The following is a 19,342-nucleotide window of genomic DNA, read 5'->3' as shown; positions in this document are numbered from 1 at the left end:
GTCAAATGCAAAGCTTTTTATGTTCTTCTTTAAGCCCTAGGATATCTCCGGTCTTAAGTTTGATGTGAATTTTCAAAAGTAAATAGCACATGTCAGAAAAATACTATAAACATATTTAATTTTTCACTGCAAATGGATTCCTATCTGATAACTATCAGACTCCAGCAGGTCAAAATGTTCAAAAGTACAATCCCCTTATTTATCAAGTAGTTACAGCAGGAAATAATTTTCAGGGACAAGTGACAGGGATACAAATGGCAAAATAATTTTATTGCAACATTCAGCCCTTCCACTGAGAATTCTGAAAACATATAAAAGGTGGGAGGTTCACATTGCTCTTTCTACCTGCAGGAGCGTCAGCTCTGCAGTCAGGATGAATCTCCCTGTAAGTATGCATGCTTTTCTTCCTTATAAACTGAAACTTTGATCCAAACCCATTCCTTTATCCCTCAGAAGTGCTTCTGCCTCTCTAGAGCACAAAGGCTTTCTCTGGGGACATTTTGCTCCTCCAGAATGAGAGCTCAGCCCCTGTTCCCCAAAGGAGCTGAGGAGGTAAGGATCTTTTCACAGCTTGCCTGTACATGATTCAGAAAGCAGGAAGCCTAATCCATGTCCATCATTGTCAACGCTTTTGCACAACTGGAGCACTGCACTAGTGGATCAACCCCTTCCCTGTAATGCCAGAGCACGAGAAATGGAAAAGCTTTCTCCTCACTCTTGTAAAATACCTGTGTGTGCCTGCACAGGTCTGAGAAACAACTGCAGATTCAGCTCTTGAAAGAGCAAGTGGGAAATGTGTCTCCTGTGCAGCACCCTGGGGTAAAGCAAGGGTGACTCCCTTTTAGGGCACTGTTGCAATGCCAGGATGAAAGGAGGACCCTTAAACATCAGATTAGGAAAAGGGAAGGAGGATTCTCATGACTGGATTTGTCAGCCAGAGCTGCAGGTACACTTTTGTATTTGATTTTCATTCCAGATTTTGACTGCAGTCCTTCTTGGACTTGTCCTGACTCCAGCCCTTGCTGATTACGTGAGTACAGTGACCAATTTCCACATGAATGGCTGCTCTTTCTATGTTCCCTGCTTCATGAGATCTCCTTGATTCTTTCTCCACCACTTTAGAGAAAAGGAATTGAAGTTTTCTCTGACAGATGAAATTCTAAAGGCACCAGATGACAGCTGTCAGATGCAGCAAGGATTCAGGGAATCCTTAAAAAGAATTCTTATGGCTATTGTCCAATGCCACAGCCTTGATTCTGGGTCCATTTGAAAATACTGAGGGCACTCCTGGGTCTTACAGGGGGGACAGAACTTCTTCTATTGTAGCAGGGTTTTTTTAAAAGCATTGGAAATGACACTGACTAACACGTCCATCTAAAAGTGCTCCATTTGGTTTTCCAGTCGCAGCAGATAAATCAAAACCAGCAAATCATCTTTGGTGGAGAGTCCCAAATCACTATCACCGGTATCTCACAAGGCGTGCAGATCAATAGTCAAACACGGGTGGCAATTATTGAGCAAAAGAGCAAAAATTTATCATGGAAAACTGTCTGGAACTACAACACGGTGAGTGGCAGGGAGCGAGATTGTTCCAAAGATGACCAAGGGATGGGAATCGTTTCTGTATTCTGACCATTTGAAGTAAACCATATGGGGTAGAAAGTCTTGGCATTCATAACTGCTTCAATCCCAACTTTATCACAAACTCAAAAGAAAAACTGAATTGTGAGTGCTCGATAATTTTATTTTACAGGGCATCATTGCAACGAAACTCACACAACAGAACACCTGCTACATTTCTGCAATGAACAGAAATGAGATGCCCAGCTTTGATAATTTGGCCCGATTGGCTGCAGAGAGCAGGGTAAGATACCTAAGAAGTAACAGGTTCTTAGCATTCAAATTCATTGGGTTGTTTCCTAAGGCATCCAGCCGACAGCCCGAGTGCCTCTGAGGGCCGAGGGCAGGGACTGAGCAAATGCTTTGCAAGGAGCCCAGCACTGGCTACACAGAGCGGCCACACTCCTCTTCTCCTCTTCAGCGCTTTCCTTGCGCTGCCACTTCCCCTCGGGCTCCCTGCACCTTGACTCCCTTAGAACGAGCTCTGCCTTTGCAGCTGCCTTCAAGGCTTGCTAGTGCTCCCACAGGCCCCAAGGGGATTGAAAGGTGTCCCTAAAGGCAGTTGGGACTCAAACAGCCAGCCCCGAGTCCTCATTCCAGACCTAGGAATAGGCCTAGCAGGAACCAGATCCCAGCACTGAGCTTGCTCAATGCTGCTATTTGATCTTTAGAACCTGATCGGTTTTGGAAGAACTACCAAGCACATCACCTTTGTCACCAATGGATTGGTCAACAACCTCAACTCCTACGGAGCAACCATTGCCGCTATGTGCAGCGGACTCACCACCTACATGGCTTACGAAGTTCACGGTGAGTGCAAGCATGGGAATTCTGAGTGTTACTGACCTGGCTTTTTCTCCTCCTGGTGAATGACCAAGGCACAATTGCTGCTCTTGCACCTTGAGGTGCACACAAACCAAGGGCTGCAGCAGTTGCACAAAGGGTTTGGCATCTCCGCAGATCAGGACTGCAACAGGGTGGTGTCACAGCCCCCAGAAATGACCCAAACCAAACCCTTACAGCTGCTTTCCACAAAGCTTAAGGGGGCTTCGATTTGGGCCCGGAGTGTTTCAACCCACACTGAGCTCCTCTGTAATGCCCAGTCAAGAAAATGGGTCATTCTAAGAACCGCTGTCCTTCAGGGCAGAGCTTGCTGACGAGTGTGATCCAGGCAGCCACCAAACCCCGGTGCTTCACAACACTAAGCCAAGCGGCTTCAATCCCTCGAGGTTTTTCTCAGTGGCAGCAGTCGCATTCCCCAGGGCTTTAATGACCTGCACTTGGTAGGATTCTTGCAGAACGTCACAGCCCATATGCCTGGGCCCGTGAACTGCCAGCAGCCTCACCCTGTAATGCCCAGCCATCGGGATTCCCAGGAGCGAGTGCCATAGAGCCCCGATTTCTGCACGGGAAATGCCAAAGGGGTTTCAAGAGCACGTCTTTGTGGGCATTCCTTGCTGAGCCACAGAGCTGGTGCTCTTTGGGCTCTCCAAGGGAATCTGTCCCTCGTACAGCTCAAACATTCCTAGTGCAGCAATCCTTCAGAACCTGCCTGGCTCTGAGCAACACCAGCACCCTCCTGCAGAAAGGCAACCACGGTCTTTCAGCTCATGGGGTTTTGTCTTTTCTTTTCTAGCTTTCCAAGGACCCCAGGTGAACTTGGGATCATGCATTACGCTCAATGTCCTGAGAGTTGTTGAGCTGAAGTACTGCAATGGCAATGGCAATGGCAATTGGAATGGTGGTTGGAATGACAATTGGACTGGCGGTTGGAATGGCAATTGGACTGGACCTTTCCCGGTGAGAAAACCTTAGCCCTTACCTTTCTTGAATCAAATGGGGGGGCTCCAGAGCTGCTGCCCAAAGCCAAGCCTGATGCCCTTCTGGCCTGGCATCTCCTCTTTCGGGAGCTTCCTGCTCGAGGGTGCAGATGCTGAAACAGAGCCGTGGGTCAGCAGAGGTTTCCATCCAAGACCTTGAGCCTGGATTGACTGTGGCCAGTGGTCTTGCACGCATCAACCTCCAAAGGCACCAGATGACAGCTGTCAGATGCAGCAATGATTCACTGAATGCTTGAAAAGAATTCTTAGGGCCTTTGCCCAACAGCACAGCCTTGATTCTGGGTCCTTTGGAAAAGAATGAGGGCAGTGCCGGCACTGTCCTGGGGCCAGCGCTTCTTCTATTGTAGCAGGGATTTTTCTAAAGCTTTGGGGACATCACTGTCTCCCTTCAAAGGCCAAACGTCTTCTTTCCCTTGGCTTTTCAGTCTCAGCAGATTCCCGGCATCCCAGGCAACAACACGCAAGTCATCATTGGTGGCCAGTCCCAAATCGTGATCATCAACAGGCAATGGCGTGTGGCAGTCATTGAGCAAAACAGCATCAGCGGGTCCTGGAAAACCATCTGGAACTACAACACGGTGAGTGGCAGGGGGGCTGCTCGTTCACAAAGCCGACGAGGAGACTGGCTCCTGCTCCAGCGGGCCCAGGAACAGGGCATGTTTCTGTATTTTGAATGTTTGGAGTCCACGATGTGGGGTAGAAACTCTCAGCATTTGTAACGGTTTCCATCCCGACTTCATCCCACTGTTAACAGTTGGAAAATGTAAATGTTGAGTGCTCGATGACTTGATTTTACAGGGCGTCATTGCAACCAAAGTCACGCAACAGAACGCCTGCTACATTTCCGTCATGAACAGAAACGAGATGCCCCGCTTTGATAATCTGGCCCGCCTGGCACAAGAGAGCAGGGTAAGATTCCTAAGGAGTAGCAGCTTCCTGACCCTGGGGATCAGCGGGCCGTTTCTTCATGTGCTTTTTCTTTATGGAAACGATTAGGTTGTCACTAGTGGCAGGCTTTCCTTTCTCTCAACAGTAGTGTAGATTGGAAAATTGTTGTAGGAATGCTTTGCCAAAAGAAGAAAGGGGCTGCATCGTTCCCTCCCCCAGCTCCGCTTTCTCTGAGAACCTTGAGAGGGCGTGCGAGGGAACACCAGCAGCCAGGGAATTGGGCCAGGCCACAAAGCACTCCAGGAGGAAAAGAGAGCGGCAATTCCTTTGAAACAACGCCGCGAGAGCCGTTCAGAAAGACTCGTCCCGCTAGAGCAGCCAGGGCTCTCAGAGAGGTCTTAAGCACCACTTAAGCAAATAGTCCGAGAGCAAATGGATCTGCCCGGGCTTGCTGCTGCCCTCTTTGGCTCCCGTTTAGAACGGGCTGCAGCAAGACACTTCTGCTGCCGGCCTTCCAGCCGACAGCCCGAGTGCCTCTGAGGGCCGAGGGCAGGGACTGAGCAAATGCTTTGCAAGGAGCCCAGCACTGGCTACACAGAGCGGCCACACTCCTCTTCTCCTCTTCAGCGCTTTCCTTGCGCTGCCACTTCCCCTCGGGCTCCCTGCACCTTGACTCCCTTAGAACGAGCTCTGCCTTTGCAGCTGCCTTCAAGGCTTGCTAGTGCTCCCACAGGCCCCAAGGGGATTGAAAGGTGTCCCTAAAGGCAGTTGGGACTCAAACAGCCAGCCCCGAGTCCTCATTCCAGACCTAGGAATAGGCCTAGCAGGAACCAGATCCCAGCACTGAGCTTGCTCAATGCTGCTATTTGATCTTTAGAACCTGATCGGTTTTGGAAGAACTACCAAGCACATCACCTTTGTCACCAATGGATTGGTCAACAACCTCAACTCCTACGGAGCAACCATTGCCGCTATGTGCAGCGGACTCACCACCTACATGGCTTACGAAGTTCACGGTGAGTGCAAGCATGGGAATTCTGAGTGTTACTGACCTGGCTTTTTCTCCTCCTGGTGAATGACCAAGGCACAATTGCTGCTCTTGCACCTTGAGGTGCACACAAACCAAGGGCTGCAGCAGTTGCACAAAGGGTTTGGCATCTCCGCAGATCAGGACTGCAACAGGGTGGTGTCACAGCCCCCAGAAATGACCCAAACCAAACCCTTACAGCTGCTTTCCACAAAGCTTAAGGGGGCTTCGATTTGGGCCCGGAGTGTTTCAACCCACACTGAGCTCCCCTGTAATGCCCGGTCAAGAAAATGGGTCATTCTAAGAACCGCTGTCCTTCAGGGCAGAGCTTGCTGACGAGTGTGATCCAGGCAGCCACCAAACCCCGGTGCTTCACAACACTAAGCCAAGCGGCTTCAATCCCTCGAGGTTTTTCTCAGTGGCAGCAGTCGCATTCCCCAGGGCTTTAATGACCTGCACTTGGTAGGATTCTTGCAGAACGTCACAGCCCATATGCCTGGGCCCGTGAACTGCCAGCAGCCTCACCCTGTAATGCCCAGCCATCGGGATTCCCAGGAGCGAGTGCCATAGAGCCCCGATTTCTGCACGGGAAATGCCAAAGGGGTTTCAAGAGCACGTCTTTGTGGGCATTCCTTGCTGAGCCACAGAGCTGGTGCTCTTTGGGCTCTCCAAGGGAATCTGTCCCTCGTACAGCTCAAACATTCCTAGTGCAGCAATCCTTCAGAACCTGCCTGGCTCTGAGCAACACCAGCACCCTCCTGCAGAAAGGCAACCACGGTCTTTCAGCTCATGGGGTTTTGTCTTTTCTTTTCTAGCTTTCCAAGGACCCCAGGTGAACTTGGGATCATGCATTACGCTCAATGTCCTGAGAGTTGTTGAGCTGAAGTACTGCAATGGCAATGGCAATGGCAATTGGAATGGTGGTTGGAATGACAATTGGACTGGCGGTTGGCAAGGCAATTGGACTGGCGGTTGGAATGGCAATTGGACTGGACCTTTCCCGGTGAGAAAACCTTAGCCCTTACCTTTCTTGAATCAAATGGGGGGGCTCCAGAGCTGCTGCCCAAAGCCAAGCCTGATGCCCTTCTGGCCTGGCATCTCCTCTTTCGAGAGCTTCCTGCTCGAGGGTGCAGATGCTGAAACAGAGCCGTGGGTCAGCAGAGGTTTCCATCCAAGACCTTGAGCCTGGATGGACTGTGGCCAGTGGTCTTGCACGCATCAACCTCCAAAGGCACCAGATGACAGCTGTCAGATGCAGCAATGATTCACTGAATGCTTGAAAAGAATTCTTAGGGCCTTTGCCCAACAGCACAGCCTTGATTCTGGGTCCTTTGGAAAAGAATGAGGGCAGTGCCGGCACTGTCCTGGGGCCAGCGCTTCTTCTATTGTAGCAGGGATTTTTCTAAAGCTTTGGGGACATCACTGTCTCCCTTCAAAGGCCAAACGTCTTCTTTCCCTTGGCTTTTCAGTCTCAGCAGATTCCCGGCATCCCAGGCAACAACACGCAAGTCATCATTGGTGGCCAGTCCCAAATCGTGATCATCAACAGGCAATGGCGTGTGGCAGTCATTGAGCAAAACAGCATCAGCGGGTCCTGGAAAACCATCTGGAACTACAACACGGTGAGTGGCAGGGGGGCTGCTCGTTCACAAAGCCGACGAGGAGACTGGCTCCTGCTCCAGCGGGCCCAGGAACGGGGCATGTTTCTGTATTTTGAATGTTTGGAGTCCACGATGTGGGGTAGAAACTCTCAGCATTTGTAACGGTTTCCATCCCGACTTCATCCCACTGTTAACAGTTGGAAAATGTAAATGTTGAGTGCTCGATGACTTGATTTTACAGGGCGTCATTGCAACCAAAGTCACGCAACAGAACGCCTGCTACATTTCCGTCATGAACAGAAACGAGATGCCCCGCTTTGATAATCTGGCCCGCCTGGCACAAGAGAGCAGGGTAAGATTCCTAAGGAGTAGCAGCTTCCTGACCCTGGGGATCAGCGGGCCGTTTCTTCATGTGCTTTTTCTTTATGGAAACGATTAGGTTGTCACTAGTGGCAGGCTTTCCTTTCTCTCAACAGTAGTGTAGATTGGAAAATTGTTGTAGGAATGCTTTGCCAAAAGAAGAAAGGGGCTGCATCGTTCCCTCCCCCAGCTCCGCTTTCTCTGAGAACCTTGAGAGGGCGTGCGAGGGAACACCAGCAGCCAGGGAATTGGGCCAGGCCACAAAGCACTCCAGGAGGAAAAGAGAGCGGCAATTCCTTTGAAACAACGCCGCGAGAGCCGTTCAGAAAGACTCGTCCCGCTAGAGCAGCCAGGGCTCTCAGAGAGGTCTTAAGCACCACTTAAGCAAATAGTCCGAGAGCAAATGGATCTGCCCGGGCTTGCTGCTGCCCTCTTTGGCTCCCGTTTAGAACGGGCTGCAGCAAGACACTTCTGCTGCCGGCCTTCCAGCCGACAGCCCGAGTGCCTCTGAGGGCCGAGGGCAGGGACTGAGCAAATGCTTTGCAAGGAGCCCAGCACTGGCTACACAGAGTGGCCACACTCCTCTTCTCCTCTTCAGCGCTTTCCTTGCGCTGCCACTTCCCCTCGGGCTCCCTGCACCTTGACTCCCTTAGAACGAGCTCTGCCTTTGCAGCTGCCTTCAAGGCTTGCTAGTGCTCCCACAGGCCCCAAGGGGATTGAAAGGTGTCCCTAAAGGCAGTTGGGACTCAAACAGCCAGCCCCGAGTCCTCATTCCAGACCTAGGAATAGGCCTAGCAGGAACCAGATCCCAGCACTGAGCTTGCTCAATGCTGCTATTTGATCTTTAGAACCTGATCGGTTTTGGAAGAACTACCAAGCACATCACCTTTGTCACCAATGGATTGGTCAACAACCTCAACTCCTACGGAGCAACCATTGCCGCTATGTGCAGCGGACTCACCACCTACATGGCTTACGAAGTTCACGGTGAGTGCAAGCATGGGAATTCTGAGTGTTACTGACCTGGCTTTTTCTCCTCCTGGTGAATGACCAAGGCACAATTGCTGCTCTTGCACCTTGAGGTGCACACAAACCAAGGGCTGCAGCAGTTGCACAAAGGGTTTGGCATCTCCGCAGATCAGGACTGCAACAGGGTGGTGTCACAGCCCCCAGAAATGACCCAAACCAAACCCTTACAGCTGCTTTCCACAAAGCTTAAGGGGGCTTCGATTTGGGCCCGGAGTGTTTCAACCCACACTGAGCTCCCCTGTAATGCCCGGTCAAGAAAATGGGTCATTCTAAGAACCGCTGTCCTTCAGGGCAGAGCTTGCTGACGAGTGTGATCCAGGCAGCCACCAAACCCCGGTGCTTCACAACACTAAGCCAAGCGGCTTCAATCCCTCGAGGTTTTTCTCAGTGGCAGCAGTCGCATTCCCCAGGGCTTTAATGACCTGCACTTGGTAGGATTCTTGCAGAACGTCACAGCCCATATGCCTGGGCCCGTGAACTGCCAGCAGCCTCACCCTGTAATGCCCAGCCATCGGGATTCCCAGGAGCGAGTGCCATAGAGCCCCGATTTCTGCACGGGAAATGCCAAAGGGGTTTCAAGAGCACGTCTTTGTGGGCATTCCTTGCTGAGCCACAGAGCTGGTGCTCTTTGGGCTCTCCAAGGGAATCTGTCCCTCGTACAGCTCAAACATTCCTAGTGCAGCAATCCTTCAGAACCTGCCTGGCTCTGAGCAACACCAGCACCCTCCTGCAGAAAGGCAACCACGGTCTTTCAGCTCATGGGGTTTTGTCTTTTCTTTTCTAGCTTTCCAAGGACCCCAGGTGAACTTGGGATCATGCATTACGCTCAATGTCCTGAGAGTTGTTGAGCTGAAGTACTGCAATGGCAATGGCAATGGCAATTGGAATGGTGGTTGGAATGACAATTGGACTGGCGGTTGGCAAGGCAATTGGACTGGCGGTTGGAATGGCAATTGGACTGGACCTTTCCCGGTGAGAAAACCTTAGCCCTTACCTTTCTTGAATCAAATGGGGGGGCTCCAGAGCTGCTGCCCAAAGCCAAGCCTGATGCCCTTCTGGCCTGGCATCTCCTCTTTCGAGAGCTTCCTGCTCGAGGGTGCAGATGCTGAAACAGAGCCGTGGGTCAGCAGAGGTTTCCGTCCAAGACCTTGAGCCTGGATGGACTGTGGCCAGTGGTCTTGCACGCATCAACCTCCAAAGGCACCAGATGACAGCTGTCAGATGCAGCAATGATTCACTGAATGCTTGAAAAGAATTCTTAGGGCCTTTGCCCAACAGCACAGCCTTGATTCTGGGTCCTTTGGAAAAGAATGAGGGCAGTGCCGGCACTGTCCTGGGGCCAGCGCTTCTTCTATTGTAGCAGGGATTTTTCTAAAGCTTTGGGGACATCACTGTCTCCCTTCAAAGGCCAAACGTCTTCTTTCCCTTGGCTTTTCAGTCTCAGCAGATTCCCGGCATCCCAGGCAACAACACGCAAGTCATCATTGGTGGCCAGTCCCAAATCGTGATCATCAACAGGCAATGGCGTGTGGCAGTCATTGAGCAAAACAGCATCAGCGGGTCCTGGAAAACCATCTGGAACTACAACACGGTGAGTGGCAGGGGGGCTGCTCGTTCACAAAGCCGACGAGGAGACTGGCTCCTGCTCCAGCGGGCCCAGGAACGGGGCATGTTTCTGTATTTTGAATGTTTGGAGTCCACGATGTGGGGTAGAAACTCTCAGCATTTGTAACGGTTTCCATCCCGACTTCATCCCACTGTTAACAGTTGGAAAATGTAAATGTTGAGTGCTCGATGACTTGATTTTACAGGGCGTCATTGCAACCAAAGTCACGCAACAGAACGCCTGCTACATTTCCGTCATGAACAGAAACGAGATGCCCCGCTTTGATAATCTGGCCCGCCTGGCACAAGAGAGCAGGGTAAGATTCCTAAGGAGTAGCAGCTTCCTGACCCTGGGGATCAGCGGGCCGTTTCTTCATGTGCTTTTTCTTTATGGAAACGATTAGGTTGTCACTAGTGGCAGGCTTTCCTTTCTCTCAACAGTAGTGTAGATTGGAAAATTGTTGTAGGAATGCTTTGCCAAAAGAAGAAAGGGGCTGCATCGTTCCCTCCCCCAGCTCCGCTTTCTCTGAGAACCTTGAGAGGGCGTGCGAGGGAACACCAGCAGCCAGGGAATTGGGCCAGGCCACAAAGCACTCCAGGAGGAAAAGAGAGCGGCAATTCCTTTGAAACAACGCCGCGAGAGCCGTTCAGAAAGACTCGTCCCGCTAGAGCAGCCAGGGCTCTCAGAGAGGTCTTAAGCACCACTTAAGCAAATAGTCCGAGAGCAAATGGATCTGCCCGGGCTTGCTGCTGCCCTCTTTGGCTCCCGTTTAGAACGGGCTGCAGCAAGACACTTCTGCTGCCGGCCTTCCAGCCGACAGCCCGAGTGCCTCTGAGGGCCGAGGGCAGGGACTGAGCAAATGCTTTGCAAGGAGCCCAGCACTGGCTACACAGAGCGGCCACACTCCTCTTCTCCTCTTCAGCGCTTTCCTTGCGCTGCCACTTCCCCTCGGGCTCCCTGCACCTTGACTCCCTTAGAACGAGCTCTGCCTTTGCAGCTGCCTTCAAGGCTTGCTAGTGCTCCCACAGGCCCCAAGGGGATTGAAAGGTGTCCCTAAAGGCAGTTGGGACTCAAACAGCCAGCCCCGAGTCCTCATTCCAGACCTAGGAATAGGCCTAGCAGGAACCAGATCCCAGCACTGAGCTTGCTCAATGCTGCTATTTGATCTTTAGAACCTGATCGGTTTTGGAAGAACTACCAAGCACATCACCTTTGTCACCAATGGATTGGTCAACAACCTCAACTCCTACGGAGCAACCATTGCCGCTATGTGCAGCGGACTCACCACCTACATGGCTTACGAAGTTCACGGTGAGTGCAAGCATGGGAATTCTGAGTGTTACTGACCTGGCTTTTTCTCCTCCTGGTGAATGACCAAGGCACAATTGCTGCTCTTGCACCTTGAGGTGCACACAAACCAAGGGCTGCAGCAGTTGCACAAAGGGTTTGGCATCTCCGCAGATCAGGACTGCAACAGGGTGGTGTCACAGCCCCCAGAAATGACCCAAACCAAACCCTTACAGCTGCTTTCCACAAAGCTTAAGGGGGCTTCGATTTGGGCCCGGAGTGTTTCAACCCACACTGAGCTCCCCTGTAATGCCCGGTCAAGAAAATGGGTCATTCTAAGAACCGCTGTCCTTCAGGGCAGAGCTTGCTGACGAGTGTGATCCAGGCAGCCACCAAACCCCGGTGCTTCACAACACTAAGCCAAGCGGCTTCAATCCCTCGAGGTTTTTCTCAGTGGCAGCAGTCGCATTCCCCAGGGCTTTAATGACCTGCACTTGGTAGGATTCTTGCAGAACGTCACAGCCCATATGCCTGGGCCCGTGAACTGCCAGCAGCCTCACCCTGTAATGCCCAGCCATCGGGATTCCCAGGAGCGAGTGCCATAGAGCCCCGATTTCTGCACGGGAAATGCCAAAGGGGTTTCAAGAGCACGTCTTTGTGGGCATTCCTTGCTGAGCCACAGAGCTGGTGCTCTTTGGGCTCTCCAAGGGAATCTGTCCCTCGTACAGCTCAAACATTCCTAGTGCAGCAATCCTTCAGAACCTGCCTGGCTCTGAGCAACACCAGCACCCTCCTGCAGAAAGGCAACCACGGTCTTTCAGCTCATGGGGTTTTGTCTTTTCTTTTCTAGCTTTCCAAGGACCCCAGGTGAACTTGGGATCATGCATTACGCTCAATGTCCTGAGAGTTGTTGAGCTGAAGTACTGCAATGGCAATGGCAATGGCAATTGGAATGGTGGTTGGAATGACAATTGGACTGGCGGTTGGCAAGGCAATTGGACTGGCGGTTGGAATGGCAATTGGACTGGACCTTTCCCGGTGAGAAAACCTTAGCCCTTACCTTTCTTGAATCAAATGGGGGGGCTCCAGAGCTGCTGCCCAAAGCCAAGCCTGATGCCCTTCTGGCCTGGCATCTCCTCTTTCGAGAGCTTCCTGCTCGAGGGTGCAGATGCTGAAACAGAGCCGTGGGTCAGCAGAGGTTTCCATCCAAGACCTTGAGCCTGGATTGACTGTGGCCAGTGGTCTTGCACGCATCAACCTCCAAAGGCACCAGATGACAGCTGTCAGATGCAGCAATGATTCACTGAATGCTTGAAAAGAATTCTTAGGGCCTTTGCCCAACAGCACAGCCTTGATTCTGGGTCCTTTGGAAAAGAATGAGGGCAGTGCCGGCACTGTCCTGGGGCCAGCGCTTCTTCTATTGTAGCAGGGATTTTTCTAAAGCTTTGGGGACATCACTGTCTCCCTTCAAAGGCCAAACGTCTTCTTTCCCTTGGCTTTTCAGTCTCAGCAGATTCCCGGCATCCCAGGCAACAACACGCAAGTCATCATTGGTGGCCAGTCCCAAATCGTGATCATCAACAGGCAATGGCGTGTGGCAGTCATTGAGCAAAACAGCATCAGCGGGTCCTGGAAAACCATCTGGAACTACAACACGGTGAGTGGCAGGGGGGCTGCTCGTTCACAAAGCCGACGAGGAGACTGGCTCCTGCTCCAGCGGGCCCAGGAACAGGGCATGTTTCTGTATTTTGAATGTTTGGAGTCCACGATGTGGGGTAGAAACTCTCAGCATTTGTAACGGTTTCCATCCCGACTTCATCCCACTGTTAACAGTTGGAAAATGTAAATGTTGAGTGCTCGATGACTTGATTTTACAGGGCGTCATTGCAACCAAAGTCACGCAACAGAACGCCTGCTACATTTCCGTCATGAACAGAAACGAGATGCCCCGCTTTGATAATCTGGCCCGCCTGGCACAAGAGAGCAGGGTAAGATTCCTAAGGAGTAGCAGCTTCCTGACCCTGGGGATCAGCGGGCCGTTTCTTCATGTGCTTTTTCTTTATGGAAACGATTAGGTTGTCACTAGTGGCAGGCTTTCCTTTCTCTCAACAGTAGTGTAGATTGGAAAATTGTTGTAGGAATGCTTTGCCAAAAGAAGAAAGGGGCTGCATCGTTCCCTCCCCCAGCTCCGCTTTCTCTGAGAACCTTGAGAGGGCGTGCGAGGGAACACCAGCAGCCAGGGAATTGGGCCAGGCCACAAAGCACTCCAGGAGGAAAAGAGAGCGGCAATTCCTTTGAAACAACGCCGCGAGAGCCGTTCAGAAAGACTCGTCCCGCTAGAGCAGCCAGGGCTCTCAGAGAGGTCTTAAGCACCACTTAAGCAAATAGTCCGAGAGCAAATGGATCTGCCCGGGCTTGCTGCTGCCCTCTTTGGCTCCCGTTTAGAACGGGCTGCAGCAAGACACTTCTGCTGCCGGCCTTCCAGCCGACAGCCCGAGTGCCTCTGAGGGCCGAGGGCAGGGACTGAGCAAATGCTTTGCAAGGAGCCCAGCACTGGCTACACAGAGCGGCCACACTCCTCTTCTCCTCTTCAGCGCTTTCCTTGCGCTGCCACTTCCCCTCGGGCTCCCTGCACCTTGACTCCCTTAGAACGAGCTCTGCCTTTGCAGCTGCCTTCAAGGCTTGCTAGTGCTCCCACAGGCCCCAAGGGGATTGAAAGGTGTCCCTAAAGGCAGTTGGGACTCAAACAGCCAGCCCCGAGTCCTCATTCCAGACCTAGGAATAGGCCTAGCAGGAACCAGATCCCAGCACTGAGCTTGCTCAATGCTGCTATTTGATCTTTAGAACCTGATCGGTTTTGGAAGAACTACCAAGCACATCACCTTTGTCACCAATGGATTGGTCAACAACCTCAACTCCTACGGAGCAACCATTGCCGCTATGTGCAGCGGACTCACCACCTACATGGCTTACGAAGTTCACGGTGAGTGCAAGCATGGGAATTCTGAGTGTTACTGACCTGGCTTTTTCTCCTCCTGGTGAATGACCAAGGCACAATTGCTGCTCTTGCACCTTGAGGTGCACACAAACCAAGGGCTGCAGCAGTTGCACAAAGGGTTTGGCATCTCCGCAGATCAGGACTGCAACAGGGTGGTGTCACAGCCCCCAGAAATGACCCAAACCAAACCCTTACAGCTGCTTTCCACAAAGCTTAAGGGGGCTTCGATTTGGGCCCGGAGTGTTTCAACCCACACTGAGCTCCTCTGTAATGCCCGGTCAAGAAAATGGGTCATTCTAAGAACCGCTGTCCTTCAGGGCAGAGCTTGCTGACGAGTGTGATCCAGGCAGCCACCAAACCCCGGTGCTTCACAACACTAAGCCAAGCGGCTTCAATCCCTCGAGGTTTTTCTCAGTGGCAGCAGTCGCATTCCCCAGGGCTTTAATGACCTGCACTTGGTAGGATTCTTGCAGAACGTCACAGCCCATATGCCTGGGCCCGTGAACTGCCAGCAGCCTCACCCTGTAATGCCCAGCCATCGGGATTCCCAGGAGCGAGTGCCATAGAGCCCCGATTTCTGCACGGGAAATGCCAAAGGGGTTTCAAGAGCACGTCTTTGTGGGCATTCCTTGCTGAGCCACAGAGCTGGTGCTCTTTGGGCTCTCCAAGGGAATCTGTCCCTCGTACAGCTCAAACATTCCTAGTGCAGCAATCCTTCAGAACCTGCCTGGCTCTGAGCAACACCAGCACCCTCCTGCAGAAAGGCAACCACGGTCTTTCAGCTCATGGGGTTTTGTCTTTTCTTTTCTAGCTTTCCAAGGACCCCAGGTGAACTTGGGATCATGCATTACGCTCAATGTCCTGAGAGTTGTTGAGCTGAAGTACTGCAATGGCAATGGCAATGGCAATTGGAATGGTGGTTGGAATGACAATTGGACTGGCGGTTGGCAAGGCAATTGGACTGGCGGTTGGAATGGCAATTGGACTGGACCTTTCCCGGTGAGAAAACCTTAGCCCTTACCTTTCTTGAATCAAATGGGGGGGCTCCAGAGCTGCTGCCCAAAGCCAAGCCTGATGCCCTTCTGGCCTGGCATCTCCTCTTTCGAGAGCTTCCTGCTCGAGGGTGCAGATGCTGAAACAGAGCCGTGGGTCAGCAGAGGTTTCCGTCCAAGACCTTGAGCCTGGATGGACTGTGGCCAGTGGTCTTGCACGCATCAACCTCCAAAGGCACCAGATGACAGCTGTCAGATGCAGCAATGATTCACTGAATGCTTGAAAAGAATTCTTAGGGCCTTTGCCCAACAGCACAGCCTTGATTCTGGGTCCTTTGGAAAAGAATGAGGGCAGTGCCGGCACTGTCCTGGGGCCAGCGCTTCTTCTATTGTAGCAGGGATTTTTCTAAAGCTTTGGGGACATCACTGTCTCCCTTCAAAGGCCAAACGTCTTCTTTCCCTTGGCTTTTCAGTCTCAGCAGATTCCCGGCATCCCAGGCAACAACACGCAAGTCATCATTGGTGGCCAGTCCCAAATCGTGATCATCAACAGGCAATGGCGTGTGGCAGTCATTGAGCAAAACAGCATCAGCGGGTCCTGGAAAACCATCTGGAACTACAACACGGTGAGTGGCAGGGGGGCTGCTCGTTCACAAAGCCGACGAGGAGACTGGCTCCTGCTCCAGCGGGCCCAGGAACGGGGCATGTTTCTGTATTTTGAATGTTTGGAGTCCACGATGTGGGGTAGAAACTCTCAGCATTTGTAACGGTTTCCATCCCGACTTCATCCCACTGTTAACAGTTGGAAAATGTAAATGTTGAGTGCTCGATGACTTGATTTTACAGGGCGTCATTGCAACCAAAGTCACGCAACAGAACGCCTGCTACATTTCCGTCATGAACAGAAACGAGATGCCCCGCTTTGATAATCTGGCCCGCCTGGCACAAGAGAGCAGGGTAAGATTCCTAAGGAGTAGCAGCTTCCTGACCCTGGGGATCAGCGGGCCGTTTCTTCATGTGCTTTTTCTTTATGGAAACGATTAGGTTGTCACTAGTGGCAGGCTTTCCTTTCTCTCAACAGTAGTGTAGATTGGAAAATTGTTGTAGGAATGCTTTGCCAAAAGAAGAAAGGGGCTGCATCGTTCCCTCCCCCAGCTCCGCTTTCTCTGAGAACCTTGAGAGGGCGTGCGAGGGAACACCAGCAGCCAGGGAATTGGGCCAGGCCACAAAGCACTCCAGGAGGAAAAGAGAGCGGCAATTCCTTTGAAACAACGCCGCGAGAGCCGTTCAGAAAGACTCGTCCCGCTAGAGCAGCCAGGGCTCTCAGAGAGGTCTTAAGCACCACTTAAGCAAATAGTCCGAGAGCAAATGGATCTGCCCGGGCTTGCTGCTGCCCTCTTTGGCTCCCGTTTAGAACGGGCTGCAGCAAGACACTTCTGCTGCCGGCCTTCCAGCCGACAGCCCGAGTGCCTCTGAGGGCCGAGGGCAGGGACTGAGCAAATGCTTTGCAAGGAGCCCAGCACTGGCTACACAGAGCGGCCACACTCCTCTTCTCCTCTTCAGCGCTTTCCTTGCGCTGCCACTTCCCCTCGGGCTCCCTGCACCTTGACTCCCTTAGAACGAGCTCTGCCTTTGCAGCTGCCTTCAAGGCTTGCTAGTGCTCCCACAGGCCCCAAGGGGATTGAAAGGTGTCCCTAAAGGCAGTTGGGACTCAAACAGCCAGCCCCGAGTCCTCATTCCAGACCTAGGAATAGGCCTAGCAGGAACCAGATCCCAGCACTGAGCTTGCTCAATGCTGCTATTTGATCTTTAGAACCTGATCGGTTTTGGAAGAACTACCAAGCACATCACCTTTGTCACCAATGGATTGGTCAACAACCTCAACTCCTACGGAGCAACCATTGCCGCTATGTGCAGCGGACTCACCACCTACATGGCTTACGAAGTTCACGGTGAGTGCAAGCATGGGAATTCTGAGTGTTACTGACCTGGCTTTTTCTCCTCCTGGTGAATGACCAAGGCACAATTGCTGCTCTTGCACCTTGAGGTGCACACAAACCAAGGGCTGCAGCAGTTGCACAAAGGGTTTGGCATCTCCGCAGATCAGGACTGCAACAGGGTGGTGTCACAGCCCCCAGAAATGACCCAAACCAAACCCTTACAGCTGCTTTCCACAAAGCTTAAGGGGGCTTCGATTTGGGCCCGGAGTGTTTCAACCCACACTGAGCTCCCCTGTAATGCCCGGTCAAGAAAATGGGTCATTCTAAGAACCGCTGTCCTTCAGGGCAGAGCTTGCTGACGAGTGTGATCCAGGCAGCCACCAAACCCCGGTGCTTCACAACACTAAGCCAAGCGGCTTCAATCCCTCGAGGTTTTTCTCAGTGGCAGCAGTCGCATTCCCCAGGGCTTTAATGACCTGCACTTGGTAGGATTCTTGCAGAACGTCACAGCCCATATGCCTGGGCCCGTGAACTGCCAGCAGCCTCACCCTGTAATGCCCAGCCATCGGGATTCCCAGGAGCGAGTGCCATAGAGCCCCGATTTCTGCACGGGAAATGCCAAAGGGGTTTCAAGAGCACGTCTTTGTGGGCATTCCTTGCTGAGCCACAGAGCTGGTGCTCTTTGGGCTCTCCAAGGGAATCTGTCCCTCGTACAGCTCAAACATTCCTAGTGCAGCAATCCTTCAGAACCTGCCTGGCTCTGAGCAACACCAGCACCCTCCTGCAGAAAGGCAACCACGGTCTTTCAGCTCATGGGGTTTTGTCTTTTCTTTTCTAGCTTTCCAAGGACCCCAGGTGAACTTGGGATCATGCATTACGCTCAATGTCCTGAGAGTTGTTGAGCTGAAGTACTGCAATGGCAATGGCAATGGCAATTGGAATGGTGGTTGGAATGACAATTGGACTGGCGGTTGGCAAGGCAATTGGACTGGCGGTTGGAATGGCAATTGGACTGGACCTTTCCCGGTGAGAAAACCTTAGCCCTTACCTTTCTTGAATCAAATGAGGGGGCTCCAGAGCTGCTGCCCAAAGCCAAGCCTGATGCCCTTCTGGCCTGGCATCTCCTCTTTCGAGAGCTTCCTGCTCGAGGGTGCAGATGCTGAAACAGAGCCGTGGGTCAGCAGAGGTTTCCATCCAAGACCTTGAGCCTGGATTGACTGTGGCCAGTGGTCTTGCACGCATCAACCTCCAAAGGCACCAGATGACAGCTGTCAGATGCAGCAATGATTCACTGAATGCTTGAAAAGAATTCTTAGGGCCTTTGCCCAACAGCACAGCCTTGATTCTGGGTCCTTTGGAAAAGAATGAGGGCAGTGCCGGCACTGTCCTGGGGCCAGCGCTTCTTCTATTGTAGCAGGGATTTTTCTAAAGCTTTGGGGACATCACTGTCTCCCTTCAAAGGCCAAACGTCTTCTTTCCCTTGGCTTTTCAGTCTCAGCAGATTCCCGGCATCCCAGGCAACAACACGCAAGTCATCATTGGTGGCCAGTCCCAAATCGTGATCATCAACAGGCAATGGCGTGTGGCAGTCATTGAGCAAAACAGCATCAGCGGGTCCTGGAAAACCATCTGGAACTACAACACGGTGAGTGGCAGGGGGGCTGCTCGTTCACAAAGCCGACGAGGAGACTGGCTCCTGCTCCAGCGGGCCCAGGAACAGGGCATGTTTCTGTATTTTGAATGTTTGGAGTCCACGATGTGGGGTAGAAACTCTCAGCATTTGTAACGGTTTCCATCCCGACTTCATCCCACTGTTAACAGTTGGAAAATGTAAATGTTGAGTGCTCGATGACTTGATTTTACAGGGCGTCATTGCAACCAAAGTCACGCAACAGAACGCCTGCTACATTTCCGTCATGAACAGAAACGAGATGCCCCGCTTTGATAATCTGGCCCGCCTGGCACAAGAGAGCAGGGTAAGATTCCTAAGGAGTAGCAGCTTCCTGACCCTGGGGATCAGCGGGCCGTTTCTTCATGTGCTTTTTCTTTATGGAAACGATTAGGTTGTCACTAGTGGCAGGCTTTCCTTTCTCTCAACAGTAGTGTAGATTGGAAAATTGTTGTAGGAATGCTTTGCCAAAAGAAGAAAGGGG

The 19,342-nt window shown here is 52.1% G+C and overlaps 1 protein-coding gene across 16 annotated transcripts in view; it reads left to right on the top strand.

The window, feature by feature from the left end:
• The first annotated feature begins 351 nt into the window (after nt 1-351).
• LOC125319131 overlaps nt 352-19,342 on the top strand; it is a 114,277-nt gene continuing 95,286 nt past the window's right edge. For 9 of the 16 annotated variants that reach the window (XM_048290155.1, XM_048290159.1, XM_048290156.1 and 6 more), the window contains exons 1-28: nt 352-385; nt 977-1,030; nt 1,402-1,566; nt 1,754-1,864; nt 2,292-2,430; nt 3,257-3,420; nt 3,887-4,039; nt 4,260-4,370; nt 5,227-5,365; nt 6,192-6,379; nt 6,846-6,998; nt 7,219-7,329; nt 8,186-8,324; nt 9,151-9,338; nt 9,805-9,957; nt 10,178-10,288; nt 11,145-11,283; nt 12,110-12,297; nt 12,764-12,916; nt 13,137-13,247; nt 14,104-14,242; nt 15,069-15,256; nt 15,723-15,875; nt 16,096-16,206; nt 17,063-17,201; nt 18,028-18,215; nt 18,682-18,834; nt 19,055-19,165. In XM_048290155.1, the coding sequence (XP_048146112.1) occupies nt 374-385; nt 977-1,030; nt 1,402-1,566; nt 1,754-1,864; nt 2,292-2,430; nt 3,257-3,420; nt 3,887-4,039; nt 4,260-4,370; nt 5,227-5,365; nt 6,192-6,379; nt 6,846-6,998; nt 7,219-7,329; nt 8,186-8,324; nt 9,151-9,338; nt 9,805-9,957; nt 10,178-10,288; nt 11,145-11,283; nt 12,110-12,297; nt 12,764-12,916; nt 13,137-13,247; nt 14,104-14,242; nt 15,069-15,256; nt 15,723-15,875; nt 16,096-16,206; nt 17,063-17,201; nt 18,028-18,215; nt 18,682-18,834; nt 19,055-19,165 (3,864 nt within the window). In that variant the 5' untranslated portion in view covers nt 352-373. The remainder of the gene's footprint in view (nt 386-976; nt 1,031-1,401; nt 1,567-1,753; nt 1,865-2,291; nt 2,431-3,256; nt 3,421-3,886; nt 4,040-4,259; nt 4,371-5,226; nt 5,366-6,191; nt 6,380-6,845; nt 6,999-7,218; nt 7,330-8,185; nt 8,325-9,150; nt 9,339-9,804; nt 9,958-10,177; nt 10,289-11,144; nt 11,284-12,109; nt 12,298-12,763; nt 12,917-13,136; nt 13,248-14,103; nt 14,243-15,068; nt 15,257-15,722; nt 15,876-16,095; nt 16,207-17,062; nt 17,202-18,027; nt 18,216-18,681; nt 18,835-19,054; nt 19,166-19,342) is intronic. The other 7 variants (XM_048290167.1, XM_048290166.1, XM_048290164.1 and 4 more) reach the window with 3 other exon arrangements.

The sequence above is a fragment of the Corvus hawaiiensis genome, chromosome 36, assembly GCF_020740725.1.
Source record: "Corvus hawaiiensis isolate bCorHaw1 chromosome 36, bCorHaw1.pri.cur, whole genome shotgun sequence".
In the NCBI taxonomy this organism is placed as follows: Eukaryota; Metazoa; Chordata; class Aves; order Passeriformes; family Corvidae; genus Corvus; species Corvus hawaiiensis.
The sequence above is the reverse complement of the archived record's forward strand: the minus strand, read 5'-3'. Positions and strand labels throughout refer to the sequence as shown.